At 40.1% G+C, this 22346-nt stretch overlaps 1 protein-coding gene across 1 annotated transcript; it reads right to left on the reverse strand.

Annotated features, from left to right (window-relative positions):
* Window positions 1–593: 593 nt before the first annotated feature.
* Window positions 594–20626, reverse strand: dnaaf9 (dynein axonemal assembly factor 9). The gene is made up of 37 exons (XM_040136763.1): window positions 20359–20626; window positions 19324–19403; window positions 18975–19100; window positions 18753–18877; window positions 18285–18381; window positions 17973–18079; window positions 17751–17828; window positions 16998–17099; window positions 16169–16224; window positions 15936–16071; window positions 15349–15430; window positions 15112–15148; window positions 14906–14990; window positions 14746–14822; window positions 14600–14644; window positions 14385–14430; window positions 14094–14205; window positions 13754–13824; window positions 13559–13606; window positions 13363–13453; window positions 13120–13223; window positions 12696–12839; window positions 12173–12258; window positions 11869–11970; window positions 10988–11105; window positions 10753–10841; window positions 10464–10598; window positions 9999–10124; window positions 7485–7522; window positions 6006–6141; window positions 5553–5639; window positions 4733–4839; window positions 4371–4445; window positions 3345–3532; window positions 3131–3196; window positions 1143–1236; window positions 594–782 (listed from the first exon to the last, which is right to left on the reverse strand). The coding sequence occupies exons 1-37, from the start codon at window positions 20412–20414 to the stop codon at window positions 676–678; spliced, it is 3459 nt and encodes a 1152-aa protein (XP_039992697.1). The 5' UTR covers window positions 20415–20626; the 3' UTR covers window positions 594–675.
* Window positions 20627–22346: the final 1720 nt, after the last annotated feature.

The raw sequence follows: 22346 nt of genomic DNA on the forward strand, positions 1-22346 counted from the left end.
CTTGAGAAACCCCACCAGGGAGCCCACCAGAATCACACGGCTATCCATGCCTGTCCAGAAATAGAGGCTTTAATTTGCCAACTGTGATAAACAGAAACGCACAAGCTGTAGGAGTGAGCGGCTGGAAATTCCCTTCAATTTTGAAAGTCGTATAGCTTGCAGGCTTCGTGGCAGAATCACATCGGTTTAAAGATGGAGTTTTGTGTTGTGTTTCAGATTCGTCTGCAGTTGTAAACAACTCTCATCTCTTGACAAGCGTCGAATTAACACAAGTGACCACATCAATGTGCCACTTTTATTTTGTCAATAGCATACCTAACTCGCTAAAATGCTAACTATACAGTCAGTGGTGTTGCAGAGGGAAGTAAGGAAAACAGCCATGCCGTAACAAAAGTGGCTTCTGATGGGTGATGTCATTGTTCAAAATATCACATCAACTCACCCTTTTCATGCCACCAGATTAGGAAACAAAGTGACATAGTACATAGATAATGAATGGATTTCTAGCAGCAGCAGTTTCTGCAGCCGCATGTGGTGTGAACACACAGTGACCATTCTAGTGGAGTGTTCAGTACGTAACCCCTGCCCCTCCCTGCCCGCCCCCTCCTGCCCCAAAGTGGATGCCTTAGAGTTAAATAAGACAGATGGAGGCAGTGGACATACACACAGATTCTATCATGGATCAAACAGGTCAGGCTGGCCCTGCAGCTCCAGCTGACGGTTGAATAGCTCGATCTCTTTGTTGGCCTCAGCGATGTACTCTTTAATAAATTCTTCCATGTCTGCAGTAACAGCAATGTAGGGGAAACAGCAGCACAATCACCACACACAACAGTAAATACAGATGCAAGCAGACCTGCATAAATATTCATGATTATTTTTCACTGCTCTTCTGGGTGAAAAAGTCATATTCCCATCAATATTTCTCAATGAAGTTGTACTTATTTTCAATGACTTTTAAAACACAAAGCCTGATTTTTATACTTACACCGACTTCCATTCACTGTACTGGGTTTGTTTTAAGGGCACCTAGTTTTGTTTTAGCCTTTAAAATATGGGGAAAAAGCTTTTTCCAAACCTGAGTGACAGATTAAGTGAAGCTGGGTTTCAACAACAGACCGTAACCACTTTGAAAAGGATACTAGGATGGAAGTTCCTTTTTTCTCCAAAGATGTCAACATATTGATAACCGTTGTAGAAGTAGCCTGGTGGCAGTGGGTCTAAGTGCCTGGTCATCTAAACAGAAACATAAATCAAGTTCAGTCAACATATTGACTAAAAGGGCCACATCAATAAAAACTCCCCCACCCCCCAAAAAAAGTATTCATACCCCTTCAGTTTCACTTTATAGATTGTAGATTTAATTGTAAATGGATTAGATTTTTGCCCACTAATCTACACTCAATAACTCACAATTACAAAGTGAAAATATGTTTTTAGAAAATTCAGCAAATTTATTAAAAATCAAAAACTTAAATCTCTCATTTACAAAAGCACTCCGACTTAATTCAGTACTTTGTAGAAGCCTTTTTGGAAGCAATTACAGTTTCAAGTCTTCTTGGGTAAGTGTCTACAAGCTTTAAAAAACTAGATTTGGACAATTTATCCAATTTTTTGCGACAGATCTTGTCAAGCTCCATCAGATTAGATGGGAAGCATCTGTGAACTGCCACCTACAGGTCTCTCCACAGATGTTCTATGGCGTTTAAGTCCGAGCTTTGGCTGGACCACTAGAGGACAGTCAGAGACTTGTCCCGAAGGCACTCCAGTGTTGTCTTGGCTGTATGCTTCGGGTCACTGTCTTCTTAAGCTCTCTGTATTTGGCTACATCCATCCTTCTCTTAGTTTTGAGCAGTCTCCATATCCCTGCCACTGAGAAGAACCCCAACAGTATGACGCTGCCACCACCACACTTTACCGTAGGGATGGTATTAGCCAGGTGATGAGCAGAGCCTAGTGTTCGCCAGACATAATGTTGGGAGTGCTTACATTTTTGGCTCATCAGATCAGAGAATGTTTTCCCTCATGCTGTCAGAGTCCTTTAAATGCCATTTGTCCTTTCAGCAGGTTCTCCCATCTCTGCAGAGGACTACTGAAGCTCTGTTCGAGTGACTGCTGGGTTCGGACGTCCAGCTCTAGGAAAAGTCCTTGTGGTTTTACTTCTTCCATTTCACAAATAATGAGGCTACTGTGCTACTGGGAAAACTCAAAGCTTTGGAAATGGTTTTGTACCTTTGCCCTGACCTATGCCTCGCCACAATTTTATCGTTTCTACAGAGAGCTCCTCGGATTTTATGACTTGGTTTTTCTTCCCACACGAAATGTAAATTGTTGGATCTTTATACAGTATACAAAGGGCTGTGCCTTTGTAAACTATGTCCAGTCAATTCAATTTACTACTGGTGGACTCCAATCAAGGTCTATCTCAAGGCTAACTGAAGCAAAGAGGATGCGAGGGACCACTTTTTGGAGTGCCACTGCAAATGGTCTGAATACTTTTAGAAATGAGAGATTTCAGTTTTTAACTTGTCAATGTCATTAATTTAAAATAAAATGTACAACTCAAAGTGTGCAAAAAGTGAAGGGGTCTGAATACTTTCTGAAGCCACTGTATTTAAGGTCAAGGGTTTCATACTCTTTGCTCTCGCAGTGGCATTTATTGATAATTAACTTAATGGTAACCTGTGGAGTTTTCTAAAACAAGTACAGTTATGTGTACAAAACATGTATCAATGCATCCCTGGGCCTAACAAATGTGTGGAATTCATTTAATTCCACGCATCTGCAAAGCAAATTTTTTGAATATTTTGAAACCTGCATTATTCAGATTCATGTTTACAACATCTAGAAGTATTGTTCTCCATCTTTTGCTGGTGCTCTGCTAAATTTCTTATAGCCAAGCATGAAAGCATCAGCAGGAAAGGGCTTTTGTGTATCATGTCTACGCAGGTAATTCAATATAGGTACAAACAAAGCAGGGGCTAGCTCATAAAAACGAATAGCTCCTAGCTGACAAAATTCCACAGATTAGCCTTAATGCATGTCAGTACACACAAAATTCCACCACTGGTAAACATAAAATTATGTTATATATATATAATTATACAGTTATACATATAAGCACACTCACATGTATAGTCTTGATTTCGTGTGGTGAAAGAGTATTTTTAGTCTTCTTAGGTTTCTTTGTCTGCTTCTGTAAAAACCAAACAGAAACAACAGCCTTGGGGTTACACAACAGTTTATTCCCTTGTACTTGACTGATGCTACCCATGATAATAAAGCTATACACAAGTCTCAGTGTTTATTGCCATCAAAAACATTGGAGCTATTTAAATATCTACCTGCTTGGTGCACAGTCTGAGCCAGTCCTTCAGACCCTCCTCTGTGAGGTCAACACCATCAAAGATCATGAAGCAGGAAGTGTTGGTCTCTTTGGGGCCCAGGGTGAGAGGGTCAATGCTCTGTTCTGAGACAATGCTCAGGCTCCCACTCACTGTGTTGTAGCTCACCTCCATCAGTCTTTCTGAGTCTGGAGGTTCCATAGACAAAGGAGCTCACATCCAAGTTGCGCATAAAGTTCACACCTTGTGTAACACCTGCTACAGCAGCTTTATATGGTAACAGCATGCTGTTGGTGGGGTGTTAATGTTTTAACATCCATACAGTCCCTCTGCTCTCAAAATGGCTCAAAGAACTCACGTGAGTACAAAACAAGATAAAAACATGTCAAATATGTCCTAACTCGATATAAAATGTGTTGGATGTACAACAGCCAAACACAAGCTAAAATAAAGTAAAATAACTGAATGTAAAGTGATGTAAATGATACACTATCTTACAGACATTGACTGAGATGCACACTTGACACTAAGGGAATGTGAGCACTTGTCTTAGGATCATACAGTCTCCACACTCGTTCCATACTCCTGTATCTTCCGAACTCTCTACGAATATCTGCACACTCACTGCACATTTCCTCACAGGCACCTGCACTTTCTCCTCATGCAACAACTGTACACAGGTCTTCAAATGAAAAAAAGAGTGAGAAAACCATGTGGAGGAAACCAAACCACTGGACTATGAGCTTAATTCTAAACACCAGACACCAGAGCAACAACCGAGCAATATTCCTACCGTCAGGAGCTTCTTGCCTATCTTGAAGGCAACCTTTTCTCTACTAATTCCCAAAGTGGGAATGCAAATGCAGGTCAGATATTTACGAAGGAAAGAAGTCACATTTGTTTAGTAATGCTTAACAAAAGCAAGTTTTCTGGAATTTGAGATCTGATCTGAAAATTTAAAAAAGTTAGCAAAAGTGACAATTTATTGTATAAGACAAAACTAAAATGAAAATATATAATTCCTACCAGAAAATCTGACTTTTCCCCAAACATTGTACACATTTCCTTGGAAGGGGCTTGGCCTTAGCGATGACTTGAATGCTACAGAAAAAATAGCAGATTTTTAGCAGAAAGTAATATGATACAAATTTTAGGATTAAACAATAATAATTTAGATAAACAATTTCCTGAAAAGCAAAATTGGCAGCAAGATGTCACAGGGCATCCTTTGAGAATACAGATTATTTCACAGCAACGGCTGACAATTAGTTTGAGACCTCAGTTAACTCCATATTTGGAGGGAAAGGCAGCTTATGTAATCATCATCAAACCCTGCCAGCTCATATCTGACGCGTCCGTCACGTGTAAGAGTCAAAAAAAAATCTCACCTTTACAGCGGGTGACAAATAGAGGCCTCTCTAGGGGCCGGTTGAAAGCCACGCGCTGCTGGGTGAGGACCAGAGACCCAGAACCAGAGGAGAAGCACCCTTTGCACCTGAAACACAGACCACGTGCACATTACACAAATGGTGAGAAAGTTAAGTCTAAAGCAAGCCAAATGTTTGTGCTACATTTTGTCTTTGGCTGGAAAGTTGTTTACTCTACCAGCTGCCCAAATGATCGAGGCCAGTGAATGTGATTTGCTGGTAAGACTGTGGAAGTGGATGATGAATCTGTAAACGTAGATATTCTTATCAGTAGGTGAAAGTCTTGGTTGAAGAGCTAAGGATGTGTAAGAAGAATCTCAAACACACTCACATACACATACAGTACACACAAATTAAAGCTTGAAGGTGAGTAAATCAAAAGGGCCAGAACCAGGCCAGATATTCAGTGTATGATATGAGGGGAGGATTTAGCAGAGGTTCATATTAGGCTGACCACTGAGGCATGAAGGCTGAATGGACCAGATCCAAAGGGAAGGAGACCCCCTCTGTGTACATGGCAACTGCATGGCCAACAGCTTGTTACTGTGCTGCCAGGAGGCAGCTGGTGATAGAACACAAGATGCCCTGAGGGGCTTTACAGCAATCAGCGGCCGATACCCCCACCACTGCAGCCGAGTGGCAATTAAACTGCGGGACTGAGGAACACTGAGGCAGGAATCAACGCCAATCTGTCGCTCAGCGGCCAAAGGGTTGAGTGTGTACACAAGAGGATACACGGGGGTCACAACGAGCAGAGTGGAACAGGGAATGAGGATCTTACCATCCAGGATAGAGGACATAACGTGCTCTCAGCATCTGTGGATCACTGAAGCTGCTCTCAGACAATATCAGATTCACATCTTCATTCCTTGTTGAGGAAAAACAGTGAAGGGTGAATACTTCATTCTTAACATTACAATGGTCTACTGTACTAGCAAGGCTATAAAAATATGCAAATACAGCAGGAAAATATCACATAAGTACTTGAAAATGTCTTGTATCCATTATAGGCTTTTAAGTACAACAATGAAATATTCCTTTCGTATAGAATGCATTGGGAAATATTCATGACACATGCCTGTGCTAACTGAGCACTGCTCTGACCCAACAGATTTAAACATAGACTCAAAAAGCAGGAAAAAAAAAAATGTAGCCATGAGTGAATATCTTAGGCAAAGATAAAGGCAGTTAAGTGACTGTTTGTGGCATTGATCATGATTCAGTGGGTGCCTACCTGGTGACAGCTCCTCTCTCTGCTTGTATGAAGGCTGCAGTGGGGTTGGCAGAGCGTACCAACTGCTGAACATGCAGCAAGAGAGGGTGCTTCTGCTCTGCTGTCAACCCGGTGAACACCACTGTACTCACAATACCTGACATACGAGGCACAAAAAGGGAATATGAATTCCAGGAGATACTGGCTCACTTCCCTAAAAATACAATGTCTCTGTATCCACTGCAGAAATACTATATTTTACACTAGGTCTGATTTACTGGCATTACTGCTCCTGTAGCCTGCCTGCAAGCTGAAGGCTTTAGGGGAACTGAATACTTCATTTTCTAATACTTCAGAACGACTGGTAGGAAACAAAAGAAATAAAAAGTAATTCCGTGACAGATTAAACTTCAGTGGTAGCCCACTACTCACTCCACCCAGACTTTTCCCCTGCTGCCCAAATTGAGATTTTCTGCTTCAAGTAACAAAGATAGCAATAATGGTGGTAAACCCAAATAAAATCTTCAATATGTCACTTCAGGGCAGAGGATGGAACATTGATTGTGTACACTGTAGTGCACACTGATGGGTTGCTGAACAGCCATTACTTGTTGGGCCTTTACATTTTCCTACTACATGTCCCTGTTCAACTTTAAGAACTTCAGCTTTAAGAACAAAAAACGCCATTGTGCTGTTACAGTGGCAATGAAGGATAGACGTAGGATGGGTGATGTTTAACTATCACCGTGCAGGGTTCTGTGTGGCAAAGTTAACCACCAAATTTTTTCAATTTGAATTGTATGATTTTCACAGGTCACAAGTGAAAAAAGCTATAAACAAAGAAATATCACACATGTTAATATATTACTTCTTCACTGGGTGTTTGTGTTGGATCTCTAATTTTTTACTACTGTGACTTTATGACTTATTATTAGGGATGAGAATTGAGAAGCGGTTCTAGTTTAGAACCGGTTCCAAATTGTCCGAACCATTGTAATTGTGCGCCTCTGAGCTTATCAATTCCTTTTTTTTGATGCCGGCATGATATTTTGAAAGATGCGCATTGCAAAACAATGCAGCAAACTCGTGACTACGCTGCTGGAAACTCGCAACCAGAAGGAGGCATAGCGGAGAGGAGGACACGGTCCTATGCGTGGCTTCATTTCATGAAGAAAGATGACGACAGTGCTAGCCGTAATATCTGTAAAATGGTCATTTCAAGTAAGGGTGGAAACACCAGCAGTATGCTGAGGCATCGTTAAGTGAATCAATATAGAATTGGACCCATAAGCAGAATTGGTAATGGCATTGGTATCAATAAAATCTAATCAATTCTGATCTCTACTTATTATTTTGTCATACATGTGCAACTTCCCCTCTGACTTAATTTGACAAAAATCATACACTTCTTGAGGGTTATATCGTGCAACCTGGCAGCGTGACATATATTTGGAATGGCTATGTTGAACTACTTCTACAAGAGCATTACACATGACTCACCTTGGCTGCACTGCTCCAACAGCTTAGGAAAGGCAAACCTAAAGCAAAAAGACAGTATTTACTGTATATTTACGTGCTATCCAGTCAAATGCAAATTCTATTTGGCTGATACGGTGCCTGCTGCATTGGGGAGAGATTATGTTGAAAATAAGGTTCATGTACCTGAGTGACACACATACAAAGAGCTGTGTTTTAATTTATTCCGTTAACATTCCTCTTTATTTTAACCCATGTCTTCTTCCACAATATGATCACAAACAATAACTCTATTTATGACTAATGGGTGCTTGCCAAAGTTGTCCAGCAATAAACCGACTAATTCCATGTTATGGCCCTTGGGTAGCAAGCCAGTTGTCCATCGTGAGGCATTTTTCATAGGATGACATCATGACTATGACTGGCAACTGACCAGTGTAAAAGCTTTCTCTAATCTCATTTAATCTTAACATAATTTATCCTGAGTTTTCAAATCGATCAGTGTTATATACCACTTTCTGAATGAGCATTCTGAGCCAAGTCCCCCTTCCAGCCACTTGAGACCCTCCCTTGCAGCTCTTAGGGAGCCTGGAGGGGAGGCTGGGGGACCAGCAATTTGAAAGGCATTTATCTTTCCTGTCCTGATGTAATGAACTGTCTACATCCATCACAAAGAATGGATCATGACTGACTGATGAGCTTCACTGAAGAGGGTGTGCTGGTCGCACATGTGCATCTGGGGGATTACAGGGCTATGCAGAGGGGGGTGACAGGCAGGTCAGGCATAAGCTGGGCTAACCACACCCAATTAGCACCATAGTAGGGGTCCATAGACCCCCACGCAATCTATGGCAACAGAGAGTGATGGGGGGCTTGTTGAAGATGCCTCAAATGTTAAAGTCAGCGCTAACCACATTGCCAACTAAACCTCTTATTACATATTTTTCCACTGCTGAGCCAAGTAGGGCTTGTCAGAGTTTGACTAGAGGGACATCACAACATGTTTATAGCACAGGATCCACCCCCCCTTAGATTTATTATTAAAGCTTAGCTTGCGAGACAATCACCTCGTCTAAAGGACTGCGGGAGTTTTCTTAACAGGTTTTTTTCCCTGCATATATGCTCAAGTATTTATGAGTGTTACTGTACATAATTAAATTATTATACTTCAGCTGCTTACCAGGGCATTTTTTTGTAAAACCTCCTGGCTTTTCAGTTCAATTTCCAGTGGTTTTCAAAGCATGTTGTATCACGTAGACCCTCTAGACTGACTTCATCTGTATGTAGGTATCACTGGCCAGCCCGGCTTGGCTGTGCAGTGGAAAACACCCTATTAACTGGAGTGGTATGTCATATTGTGTGGAGCAGCTCTGTCAATCTATGACAGTGAGAAGCTCTGTAAGCTACATCTAAAGCCTGTAACAAAAGGAGAGTGAGATTAAATGTAGGACTGATCCGCTCTGTAAAAGGGACCCAGCCTTGAGTTTTAATAGCTAAAAGTGTCATGTAACCTCGTCCTGGAAACCTCCAGTGCTTCAACAATTTATGAACATCCAGCCCTGTCTGTCATCATGTGGTCTGTGCATTTCAGGTGCCATCACTGGTGTGTTTTAACTTTGACTTTGCAAAAAAGACCAAAATATGGCTAAATACACACCTACCATCTGTTGTTAGCAGCTCACCTTTGTTGCATGCAACTACATTTTCTTGCATTTCATTGCATCGCAAACGACAAAGTGCGCAAAAAAAAAGATGTCTTTTTGGAGCACACTAAACACACTGACATAACATTCTGCAGGATTTATTTGTTAAGTTTTTTTGCCATGTAACTGGGTTACCAAATCCATTGTCACTGCAAGCCTACAGGTGGCATGTAGTTGCTACTCATTCTGGTGATGTAAGATGCTGTTAATGCAAAATTAATACATACAGTGGCTTGAAAGTAAAAGCCTTCCAGTCACTGGGAATCTGATAAAAACATTGGCAAGAAGCGGGAGGTCCTGCTTGAGGGCATTTATCATGAAGCAGCTGGAGGATTATGACATATACTGAAGTATTAATTTTTTTTAGGTGCAACTGAGTCACTAAATTGATTGTCTTTGGATCAGAACAGGATATAATTAAATTAATGATCTTTAAAAAATTAGGGCATTTAATACATGTTATTGTATTACACTTGAGTTCAAAATATGAAAAAAAAATATGCAAGTTGAATGCATTTGATTTTAACTTACACAGCAAACAAAACAATTTTGAAACCTTTTCTTCTGCATGTACAATGTGAGACACCTTGAATTGTACACTGATGTCTTTTTGGTCTCATCATCATCCATCACCCTTCACTGAGATTGTAGTTTATGAACACAGTTTTTCAGACAGGAATTTTGTCTACTTCAGTTGGATATTGTGGGGTTTTGTTAAATGGTAAACTTAATTAAGCTGATTTACATTTATTCACGGCATTCAAAGCTTATTTTGTTTGTGTCATTTTAACAGCAGCAGACTTGAGACTCAGTCTAGAGGTGACAGAAATCTCACCTGTGCTCCAAACAGGAAGCGAACGGGTCCACACACGCAGTGACAGCACCAATGGTGAAACACGCTTGGACAACTGGGTCAGGGTGGAAAAGCACAGCCTGGACCACATCCAGAACATCTGTGTATCTGTAAAATTGGGAACAATTGCAAATTTTAAAGACACTGACAAGGATAGGTAAATTAATTCAGTTTTTCTGATTTCCTCAGATATTGATAATGAATGGTTGGAATCATCTATTCATCTTACACTTTTCAACAAAATGTGCTCTAAATACTCAAAAGGTACAAATACTAAGATATGTTTTATGTACTAAAATGAAATTATCTGTGTATTAAAAATACTGAAGGATGGACATCAGATAAAATTATTTTCCTTAAAAATGGACACTGTGTTTTTGAAATAAAAGCACTGCTCTTCTGGATTAGTCTCGACTTCTCGGTTCCAAGATCAGCGAGCGGTCTTACCCAGGTGAGAGCACCAACAAACGGGGTTTGCCTCCCGGGCCTCTCTGGCTCTCCAGGAAGCTGGACAAATACTGCTGGAGGTGAGAGGCTGAGAAGCTGTCACAGCTGTCAGGACCAGGCTCGTACACCACCCACCTACGGGTTGTGATGAAAAAAAAAGTGTATTAATTCCTTTTGTGCTAGCAAGTCTTCTATTATTAGAATAAAAGAACTAAAAAATTTGTACGAAATAGCATAACAAAGCAAAAAATATAACAAAGAGCATGTTGTTGAATGTAGCTGCTCTTACCTTCCACGTTCCTTGTTCAGCTGGACTAGGAAGTTGCAGAGTCTCTTCTTATGGCTTCCTGGCAGTCCAGTGATGATGGTAATGACAACCTTTTCACACGAAAAAAGCCCACATCAGATATTAACTTTATTAGCTTTATCATAATTAACCTAAGATGCCAGAGGAGAAAGAATTCTTTGTAGAAATGATTTAACTTGAGGAGGATGATCCACTGCACTATAGTCAATAAGCTCACCTTGTCTCCCCGGCCAATGACTGGGTTCTTAAGCTTTGCAGAGGGGAAGAGCACTCCCAGGTGGTCATACAGAATGGGCTCCTGGCTAATGCTACTAAGGGCAAAGTGCTGAAGAAACCTGGTGAAGGCCAGAATGCAGGAATCAATAAGCACGAATGGGGTCACAACTGATTGGCAGGACTAGATTAAAAAAAAGTGTTCTGTGACCGGTTACATACTCCTAGGGTAATGTGCAAAAATAAGTGCTACAGTTTTACAACATGCAACAATTGTACAGCTAAGACTTCATACTTCCTTCCACCAGCAATGTCTTTAACTCTCATCGCTTGCATTTGTTCCAGCTTGTGCACTAAAAATTTAAATAAAAGCACAAAATCAGTTTTAATCTCTGGTGGAACAGAGCCTTTAGAGATGAGCCTGATAATGCAATGTTGTTAAAAGACAGCAACTAATTTTTTATAAGCAGTTTACAGCATGTTTATTTTGGGTTCAAATGCTTAACACGGTTGGATGTCTAATTATACCAGGTGACAGATTTAGGACCGATTTGGGGAGACTAAGAAGCTGCCAAAAAGTGCAGAGATACCCTTGCAAGCTGTCTTCTTCGTTCTATGTTGACTGGAAAGAAAGTGTGTACACTGTTTATTTAAGGCCAGATAATGAAGCTACATTATCTTCTATACTTGCTCCCAGCAGGATAGACCCTCCAAATGTGGATGGTCAGCACTGATGAAAACACTGTGTCAAGAAACACAGGCTTAAATACTATTTTGGGAATACATACACATGATTAGGCAATACCTACAGTAGCATCAGGTTTTATTACTTGTTCAGTCAATCTCTGAATTACTCTACTATGAGACTACACTTTGTGTACTAACATGTCCTGCTCTGGCAGCTGGGAGTATGAAGTTTTCAGGCTGCCTCTTCGTTTTGCCACTGGGGGCTCCTGACTGTCGTGCAGCTTCTGCAGTCTGGTGTGCCTGAAAGATAAAAGTAATTGAATTTTTTTTTAATGATGAATTATGATAAATGCAAAATTACAATGTTACTAAGTAATATTTGTTAGATAGCTTGAAGGACTATCAAAATGATGTAGACATTCATTGGCTTGACGAAATATACTTAAATTTTAGCTATTTGTACTGATGGCTGAAACTGCTAAAGAAAATGATGTTGCCTCACATGTTTTTCTGAGTCCAGGTCATTTGTTCTCGGTCCAGCAACTGCAGAGTGAGTCCAGATTCAGAGTTTTGCCACACTGACAAAACCTGAACCAAGAGAGAAAAGGGTCATATAATTGGAGCTTTATCTTTAATAAGAATAAAATAAAGAGGTAGGCTACAAACATGTTTTACATTAATGGATCATCCAAGAACCAACACAAAACCACATCCTATCTTGGATGGGAGTTTTTAATACTTCACAACATATATTTTTTGGAAACTAGTGTATAGCAAAATCCAAAACATTTAACAGTATAACCATGAGTTTATGCTTTTATCATGTCATTTTGAACATGTTATATATCAATAGTGATAATGCTGTAATAACTATTAAGGTATTAACTGTGTTTACCACGGCTATAAAGAAATCCTTAGATTAATGGTATAGAAGTGTGATGAAAGTCTGAATCAGCTCTACTCTGATGATCCCTGCATATCTTCAGTTTCAAACCCTGTCAGGGGTCACTGGCTAAAGGTCTTACCTTGGAATAGAAGGCCCTGTGGCTCTTAGACCTGGGCTGAAGAGCAAAGACCAGACACTGGTCAGAGCTGTGGAGAGGGAACGGGAGGTGTGGGAGCAGGCTGCTCTCATACTCCACAAAGAGAGAAGCCACAGTGCTGGAGTCCTGGTAAGAAGAGGACACAGAAATCACACACATGTAGTTACGATGGGTTCAACTGCATATGCATACATACAGTATGTGTTAGCATGGTTTCGTATGGAAGCCAGCAAACAGCAATCTTCTAAATAAATAATGAACTGGTTAACAACAAAACAGATCTTGCACAGAAAAAGTATATATGTTTTCTGATGCACGATGAACTACTGCATGTCCTATTCCATGATACAACTGAAAATATAAAGTGAAAATATGGTTCTTCCAGTCATATTATTAATGTGCATACCGGATTGTAGAACTTGATAGTGCTGATGTGATCCCTGGAAAGAGTAATGCTCCCATATTGAGAATGGATAAACAGGAGCCCCTCAGAGAAGAAAATGATCTTCCCTAAAATTCGAGATGGAATAAAGGATCAAACATTTCACAGAATCCCAGCTCTTTGTCACATAACGTGCAATACTGGCCTGAGTATAAGACAAGAATGCAAAATGACTCCCAACATTTGCTACACATGTGAGAGTGTCACCTTCTTCGGGCGTGGAGAGCTGGCTGCTGGAGAATACATATGCAGCATCTGCTAGAGTCAGAGCAGTTCCAAGACAAGTGTCTTCCTCTTTCTGTTTAAGACACATATTATAGGTCATTATGTCGCATGGTCATACATACTTTACATAGGCTAGAAAACGTGTAGTGCAGTGAGCACATAAAGCTTCTGAATTTACCTTAGTAAGATGTTGGGCTTGCTCAGATTGCTTTACATCAGACTCCATCTAAAAACAATAAACAAACAACCTTGGAAAAAAAATACTGTTTATTTCTAATGTAGACTAAGTAATTATTCAAATTATTATTCCAAAACAATGGTCCTGTGTTTGACATTAACATAACATAAATGTTATTTTCAGCCCTACACATACCAGCCAGCAGGCGTAGCGAGGGACAGTTGTCGTCAGGATGGTGTAGCAGCTGTCTGAGGACACAGTGCCATCTGCAGGACAGAAATCATACTTGTTTGAAATGGAGCATAAACAACAAAGTCAAAAAATGACAAATATAGAGGATATATCACAAATATGATCCTAAGGGCAGGAAATGGGCTATTTTCAGATCAGTCTCCTGTTGTTTAAAAAAAGGCCTCTGCCTTTTTCTGTTAACAGTAGCCTGTGGATTTGTCCTGCTTATTATGTAAATCAAATTTCCTTTCTGGAATCAATCAGCAATCCATTCTAATTAGACTTAATCAAATCCATATTGTACCTTTCTGCTGAATGTTGATGCTGGACTCCAAGAAGGATTCAGAGAAGACCACAGAGCCCAGGTCCCCCCTGTCCTGCTGCAGGTCTGGGATGTCATGGACAGTCATGGAGGCCTTAGAAAAAAGTAAAATTAGTCAAGATGGGAAGAAGAAAAAAAAAAAAAAACTTTCAGAGGAAAATTGTACACAGAAGTCTTTTCATCGTGACCGTTTGGACAGAGCATAGCAAGCAAGCAAACAAACAAACAAACAAACTAACTCACTAACAAACTAACAAAGCTTTTCTAACTTACTGTCTTAACTACATAACGGCTTTCTTCATCAGTCAGAGGAATGATCCTGGAAATAAAAAAAACAGGGTCTTTAGGTCTGAAATCACATACTTACCAACAAGACTTTTTTAAAGAAAGCAAGACAGTATTTTTCAAATAACACAATGCAAATGTCAAGGAAATGTGCAAAAATACAAATACATGCAAATGACCAAGAAGGACTACTTAACACCCACCTCCCTTGCTTGTTCACTGCTTGAATGCTGAATTCACATTTGGACCTGAGGAGAGAAAACAAACAATAAACAATAAGTTTAATTTCATGCTTGACTGAAAGTCTGATACAGTGAACAACAGTGAAAAAATAAAAATCAATCTGTACCTGAGAAAGCTGCGGTACTGACTTAAATTCATTGAGTCCAAAGTCACGAGGAAGGTGTTCTCTGCTACATCCTTAGCCTACAATAATAAACATTTCTTGATAAGAAGTTGTACATGCTGTAAGATAAATGTTAAAATCAGAGCTGGTTTTTTTTTGTTACCTTGGTAGCACTGGAGGTACAGGAGTAGCATTTGATTCCTGAAAGGACTGCTTGAACAGCAGCTGAATAAATCTGTGATAATAGTCTGGAGAAAAAAAACGAAAAAAAAAACCCTTTCATTCAAACATTCTCAAAGATTTAACAATGGCTATCCAGTAGCTTAGAGGGATAAGATTAATAACTAAATCCAAATATAAATCACTTACAAGACTTCTGTTTTCTTTTGCTCCGTGTTTTGATTTCCTATGAGTGGAATACAGTACAATACAAATCATGGGATTAATTAATACAGCTTTAGCCCCTGGGTTAATAAATGATAACCCCGGGGGTTATAATAGTCTGAACGATAATCAATAATGTGAAATATAAAAAAGACCCTCATAATTTTATAAATATGCAGCTGAAGAATATTAAATAAGTAAAATCATACACCAGAACCTCACCAAGGTACGGAGTGTGAGTAGTCCCAAAGAAATAGGTTCGAGAGCAGGCTAGAGGTCCTTTGGGAGCCACACACTGCAGAACCTAATGGACAAAAAGTGTGTCTTTTGAAAGATGCAATCATGTCATGTTCCCGCTTCGCAGTATGGCAAATGACCTGAATCTCATATTTAGTATAGGGGGCATAGGATCAGTAATCTCATGTTTCCTGGCATGTGATGATATTTCAACACGCTGCTCTGTACATCACTGACCACTGGTTGTACCAAAACACTTCACGAGATGGTGCTGCAGGCCATTTTCTGTCTATAACTCCAGGAATGTGATTTATAAAACGCCAGTTACACAAAATTGAAACATTAGGTCAGTGCAATTTGAAATGTTGGACAGTTTTCACAGTGGCAGGCCTTTCACTCTACTAACCAGGTGCCCAGCCATTAATTGGGATCTTATAGTAATTTAAGAAGTTTACAGTGTTAGCTCGGGGAATTTTTCACAGTATACCACTTCTTATTTCAGACTTCTGCTCAGCACCACTACAGAATATCAGCATGCAATTTTTCTCCTTCACTCAGCTGCTGCTTCTCACCATGTGTCTGGCTGTGGAACCTCGAGGGCCTGTGTTGCGGACCTGATGACTCTCTGAGGGAAAGTTGAACGAATAGCTCTCCAGATCCTCTAAGGAGGAATGCTTCCCAAACAACACAAACGGCTGCTGACTTTTACTGAAATAAAGAAACATTTGATTAAGAAAAAGTATTTTTTCATCCTACAAACTACAAGACTACAGATGAAAAACAGTTTGTTGAATAAGAAGAATACCTTTTATCTGTGATGTTGCTTGAGATCAGTCCATGAGAGTAATAAGTACGGAATGCCTGTGGATTGATGAGAAAACACTTTATGTGGACACTTAGCTGACTACTGAGATCAAACACTGAACAATGCCATTTGAAAATCCTCTTTGAACTTGTTGTCTACTTAAATATTACAACAAATGCACAAGTAGTAAATTTGATCAGCCACTGACTTAATCTCCTTCCAGTCACTACACCTCAGTTTTCATGTCCATGTTCAATTTGCACAAAGTGGAAGTGGACTATAACACACTCCATGAGTGCATGGATGCCGATTTATGATACCCCACTACTCATAAATGAAGCGCAAGAGGATGGAGGAAGCACGATACTAATTTGAGCATGATTTTGATTTTTGTTTTTCTGTTTTTTTTAAATATAATTTTGAATCAACCCATACACAGTCCTTCCATGCTCTTTTCTCAAACTGTACCGTATTTTCAAAGAAGGCTTTAAACCATATAACAAAATGTCTAGTGAACTTTAACCTCATTTGGAAAATTTGTTTTGTGGATGTATACATATGGAGACAGCAAAGCAGCACAAGATTCACTACTAAGGCTGCTTGATCATTCAGTCTAATTAATTTTACCCTCATATGATCACTAAAAAAATGTGTTGAATATTCATTTTGTGAATACATTTTGTATTTTATTTTTATTTATAATCTAGACAAAGATCTTCCTAACATTATAATTACGATAATTATTTCATCACAATATACAGTCATTCTGTTAGGTAAGTTATTGTCCAGAGCATTGTATTGTTGTAGGACTGTGTGGCTATAAACTCACCTCCCCTGCCTGAGCTTCAGACAGCTCAAGGATGGACAGATGGCTCTCTAGGTCCATGCTGGAGAAAAAGCCACTCCACTGCTTCTCAAAAATAGCCAAATCCTAAACAAACAATACCAAGGTTAGAGTAAATATCATATTAAATGGTCATGTTCCAACCCTAACATACCCAATATGACCTTTGATTAGAAGAGATTCACCATGTGACCACCACCATGGTCAGTAATGTTGGCAAATGTACCATTCAAGGCCAAATATGATCAATCGTTGGTTGGTTTGGGTTGTTTATGTCCTACCTCTAGGTATAATACTGTATTTGTATTAGTGAGGTAAAACTTCAACTACTCATTTTGTCCCCAGCAGATTTAATTACTTTCCAAAATCTTTTATTCCAAATTTCTTCAGTAAAATGTAAATAAATGAATTAACCTAAGAGAGCCCAAATTGATATCTTAATAGTTCTATGCTTTAATAATATAAAAATAACAAAAAATAAATTATTAAAATATGATCAGTTCAATATCTTTCAACTGACAGACTGATTAATCAGCTAAATATTAATAAATGTGGAATTATGTGTGTTAATTTATCATATGCCATTACTTTTAAGAAAGAGGACAAAATTCAAAACTTTGTTTAATGAATGTTAATATTAATAAACTACTAATCATCTTAACAAAAACAATGAATCTATGAAGATTAACACATTAATGAAAATTAGAACAGCAGATGAATAACAAAAGTCTGTGTTACCTCTGCAAGGAGACTGTCCAGAGACACTGGGTCAAGTCTGGCGTACACCTGCCAAAGCTTCTCACTCATATCCATAAGCTGGGAAAAAGGGATAATACAATTTGAATTAAAACCAGATGAAATAAGCAGCATAGTGATACAAATGCTCTTATGTAAAATATAGTTCGACGTTTGTCATACCTCAGAGCCTAACAAATATCTTTTTTACACATTTGAACATACCTTGTATTTAATGGTAAAAAAGCTTCCTCCACCGATGCCTTCCAGGGCAAATGCTTGAATAAGGGGCCACTTTTCCACCATAAACATATCAAACTTCTGGATGTGTCCTAAGAGTAACAGTAGAGCAAGTATAATTACCTGTGTTGTTGGCGTGTTTACACAGTAAGTACAAGCTATTAAGGCGGTGAAACGACATTGTTTTTCAGCTTACTGTGATGTAATGTCATTTAGTCTGTGTGTGAACACTTTTGGTTATCTCTTAAACACATAAGTAGTGAATGAATGTGGAGATTAAAACGCTTTGATATGTACCCTGGGAGCTGTAAGGTACTCCAATACGATAGCAGTCCTGCACCATAGTGACAAAGCTGGAGATTTTGAATTCCTCTGCTGCTTCCTCATCTTCATACTGTGTGTGGAGGTGGGAAAATTACAGAGGTTGGCACGCTTAAAAAAAGAGACTGGCAATCATTCCTTTGAAATGTGAGTTTTCAAAGCAGTATGAGATAACTAAAAGCTCTACAGAGGTCCGGCCACCTGCACACATATTGCTGGTATATTTATGAAAGCGAGAACACACTTGTAAAACCTAAGCTGACTTGAGTTATACGCAAATGCTTGAAAAAGATTAATAGTAACCTTCAAGGGTTAAAATTGCAGTCAGGTGGATACATCAACATGCCTACAAAACCTTGATAAGCTCCCTACTCCTAGCTTCAGCACACAGGGACTATAATTAACAGAAATGACAGAGGACGGGAGGAAGAGGGCTCTTTTAACCTCTGTCTCTGTCATGCAGTAGAGATGCAGGTTCCTCCAGTGAGAGATGTAGGGCAACAGGTAACTGTAGTTTAGTGGGTTGCAGTACAGATGAACACACTCCGCCTTGATCAGTAGGATCACATCTGGCAAGCAGGCAAGTAATGTGTCAGAGTAAATAAACACTAAAGCAAGCACAAAAATATGATTAAAAATAGAGTGAGCAACACCTGAAGAACTCACCATCCAGCATTTCTTCCGGAAATTCCTCAAGGACATGTTCCAAATTCAGCTGATTTCGTCCATACAGTCCATAGAACAGGTATTTCGCCAGCTCAGTGCACCCTGCATTATATCTGCTGTCAATACCTGAAATACACACACACACACACACACACACACACACACACACACACACACACAAAATGACATTAATATTCATTTGCTTATTTGGAATGGTCATATAAATTGTTTTATTCACAATCTGTTGTGAAAAACAGTCGCCTCTAGCCCTAGCAGCTGGCAGTGCAGTTTACCAGGCCAGATAAAGAAACAAAGGTTAAAGATAAAAAAAGTTTGCAACTTAACATACCAAGAGAGCACAAGATGCCATCAGGAGTGGCAGCACCACCCTCACAGAGCAGAGACTGAACCTGACGCAGGCGACAGCAACTGAAAAATATAACAGTAAAAACCCATAAATAGTCATGGCTTTGTTAGTTATGAACATTAATTTCAGATGAGTGTTGAGCCAAAGGGTTCACTCTTAAACTTCAACACAAGGTCCAACTTACATATTGTTTCCAAAGATTTCAACCACATCTAATCCTCTGATAACAACAAACCACCTTAATCACTCCTGCCTTCGTGAGGGTTGTAATGTTCAGTTTGTGTTGAAGCTACTTTAGAGAAGTTATTGATTCAACTTGATGGCCACTTTGGAGGATGCAGTTTCTGGTGCTGTTGAACTTTATTGCGGTACAGGGACGGGTGTTTCTTTTTTTTGACGACCCCCATTTACAGAAACATTTCTCTGGATAATTCAATACAGTTCAACAGCACCAGAAACTACATCATCCAAAAACTTTCATACAGTTGAATCGACACCTCTCTAAAAACACTTTCAAAAGAAACAGAACATAATAACCTTCGTGAAAGTAAGATTTATCGCAGGAGTGTTGTATTAGACTACGTTAGTTTTAGCTAGGTGTACCTAATAAACTGCCGACTGAGAGTGTCAGTCATAATTAACGATTTTAGCTCATTTTTCTTTGGTTGGTTGAATTCAATACTTTCAACAGATCCTTCGTAGTTCGTTATGCATTAACGTTGGTATTAGGTTTTGGCAATACAAGACCTGACTGGGGTGCGGGGAATTTCTGGTAATGGGAGTTACGGTGGAACGAATGTCTGGCTAAAGCAGCTAGCTAACACTGGCAACGTATGGCTTGGCTCGACGCCTTGCTAACGTTGAAATCATTTTTCACCGTATCGCCACCGTGAACTAACGACAACTGCTTCGGCGACATCGACTAAAAACGGACGGCGGCTCGAGCTAACGCTAGCCAGGTTAGCCCGACGGCTTCACTGGAGCGTTTCTGTAAACAGAATTCGATGCTGACATTACCTGACTGCGGGGTTGATTCCCGAGAATTGTCCGTTAACTGTTCTTATACCGGCCATTGTAACCGTTGTTACGGGGCGCACGGATTACGTTTTTAAACCGAACAACGTTATGAATTTTGTATTTTCGGGCCGAGGAACTACATCATCTCCTCCATCACCCTGGAGAATGTCTACACAAGACAGCATGGCAACGGAGCCAACCATTCGGTAAATAGGGGTATTCAGAATATCGTAACGCTCATTTGGAGCAGCCCTGGCTATATAAACCACGAACTATGTATTGCTTTCGACATTTTAGAAATAATTTTAGAACTACATTTCATATCGGCCAAATTAAGGCATTAAGAGAAGTGGGCGTATCCGAATTCGCCGGGCGATATCCCCCATTTTCCGGTGTAGTACTGTCTTGTTTTTGGCCGTTGTGACAGCAGCAGCAGCAGCAAGCAACGCAGAGCAATGGTGCAATCCCCCAGCAATCTCAGTCGTTGTGTATGTGGGGGGACTCCTGCATGTACTGTAGCTGCGTCTGTGTCGGTGTTACAATACACGCCTGTGCCATCAGTCTTAATTCGATGCTTTTACGACATATTGACATATTGTCCGTCCCCGTGGCTTCATCACAAAGTGATAAGATACAGAGAGGAATGGGAGCTACGCCTGCTTTCTTTACTTTAAGAAATTATTCCCGGTATTAAGTCGATTTTCCGTAACGTCATCCCTCATGCCATAATGGTTCAGTTTAAAACATTGTGATGTCTTAACACAAGTACCATCATGGGGGGGGGGGGGGGGGGTAAGGTTAGAGTAACGGTTGTGGTTAGGCCTGCATTGGTTATGATCTGTGTTAGGGTAAGTCTCCAGGGAATGAGGCAAGTCCTTCGAACCTTTTGAAACAACTGTGTGTGTGTGTGTGTGTGTGTGTGTGTGTGTGTGTGTGTGTGTGTGTGTGTGTGAGTGTGAGACAGACAAAGAGAAAAAAAGAGTGTTATACATTTTCGCATTGATAATTGCTTCAGAATCTTGGTTTAAAGTGCACAAAGATGGTAGAGGTGAGTAAGAAGCACTGCTTCTTATTTGTGACTAAAGCAGTGAGGGGGCGAGGTGAAGGATGAGGAAGATGTATGTTCATTCCAGGTCTTATTGCGGAATCCACTTCCTTGACAGCAAAACCGGGTGGCACATGAATTGTTGTAATTCGGAAACACCCCCTCTTTTTGCCCTCGGAATACTTGTGTCAGAGCCAGAGAATCCATTTCAGGTGTTGTCTTGAGCTGACAAGAATCTTGGAGCAGGCTTGCTGGAGCACCTGCCAAAAACATGTCTCACAGTGAGTAATGCTTTTCTGCACATGAAAATCAATGTTGTCCTACATTTCCATTGCAGTAAATCATGAACTGATTCTGTTTGCAAAACAAGGTAAAACGTTATTTTAACCACTGCAGCCCTGGAAAGTAACATGTACAACTGGGTTTGCCATCACATTATTAGAAAACATTTTACTGTTCCAAATGCAACAATTAATTATTACTTGGTCTCTGCATGTAAAAAGTCATTGACAAGGGCTGACTGTGATGTTTGGCAGGCGGCACAACTAACACGAGGCAGATGGTGGCGGTCGCAGCCGCAGTGGAAGAGTGGTCCTCTTTGAAATCTCTGCTGCAGGAGAGCTCCAGGGATGAAAGCCACCAGTTAAGCTTTAGTTCCCTTGGATCAAACCAAGTTTGGGACTCCATGGTCGCTTGATCAGCTCGCACCGTGCACATTTGAGACAAGACATGACAGAGGAGGTCATCAGCCGTGCAATAGATGGTTGCTTTAAGTCTTGCATGGAGGGGATCAGTACATTTCTTCCAAGGTGGACATTATAAAAAGAGGGAACGAAGCATGATAGAGATCCTGCAGGCACACTTTGGAGCTGGGGCTCTAGAATACCTTGTAATTCTCTCCGTAGAAGATGGAAAGGCGGTCGACACACTGGATGACGCCCTC

The sequence above is a fragment of the Xiphias gladius genome, chromosome 10 (genome assembly GCF_016859285.1).
Source record: "Xiphias gladius isolate SHS-SW01 ecotype Sanya breed wild chromosome 10, ASM1685928v1, whole genome shotgun sequence".
Classification (NCBI taxonomy): Eukaryota; Metazoa; Chordata; class Actinopteri; order Istiophoriformes; family Xiphiidae; genus Xiphias; species Xiphias gladius.

Coding starts and splice junctions, on each gene's coding strand:
- dnaaf9 (XM_040136763.1), bottom strand. CDS start 20,414: ATGGCCGGTATAAGAACAGTTAACGGACAATTCTCGGGAATCAACCCC. Junction 17,100..17,750: donor TGGACAGTCTCCTTGCAGAG/GTAACACAGACT, acceptor TTGTTTGTTTAG/GATTTGGCTATTTTTGAGAA. Junction 12,840..13,119: donor CTATCAAGTTCTACAATCCG/GTATGCACATTA, acceptor TCTTCTTACCAG/GACTCCAGCACTGTGGCTTC.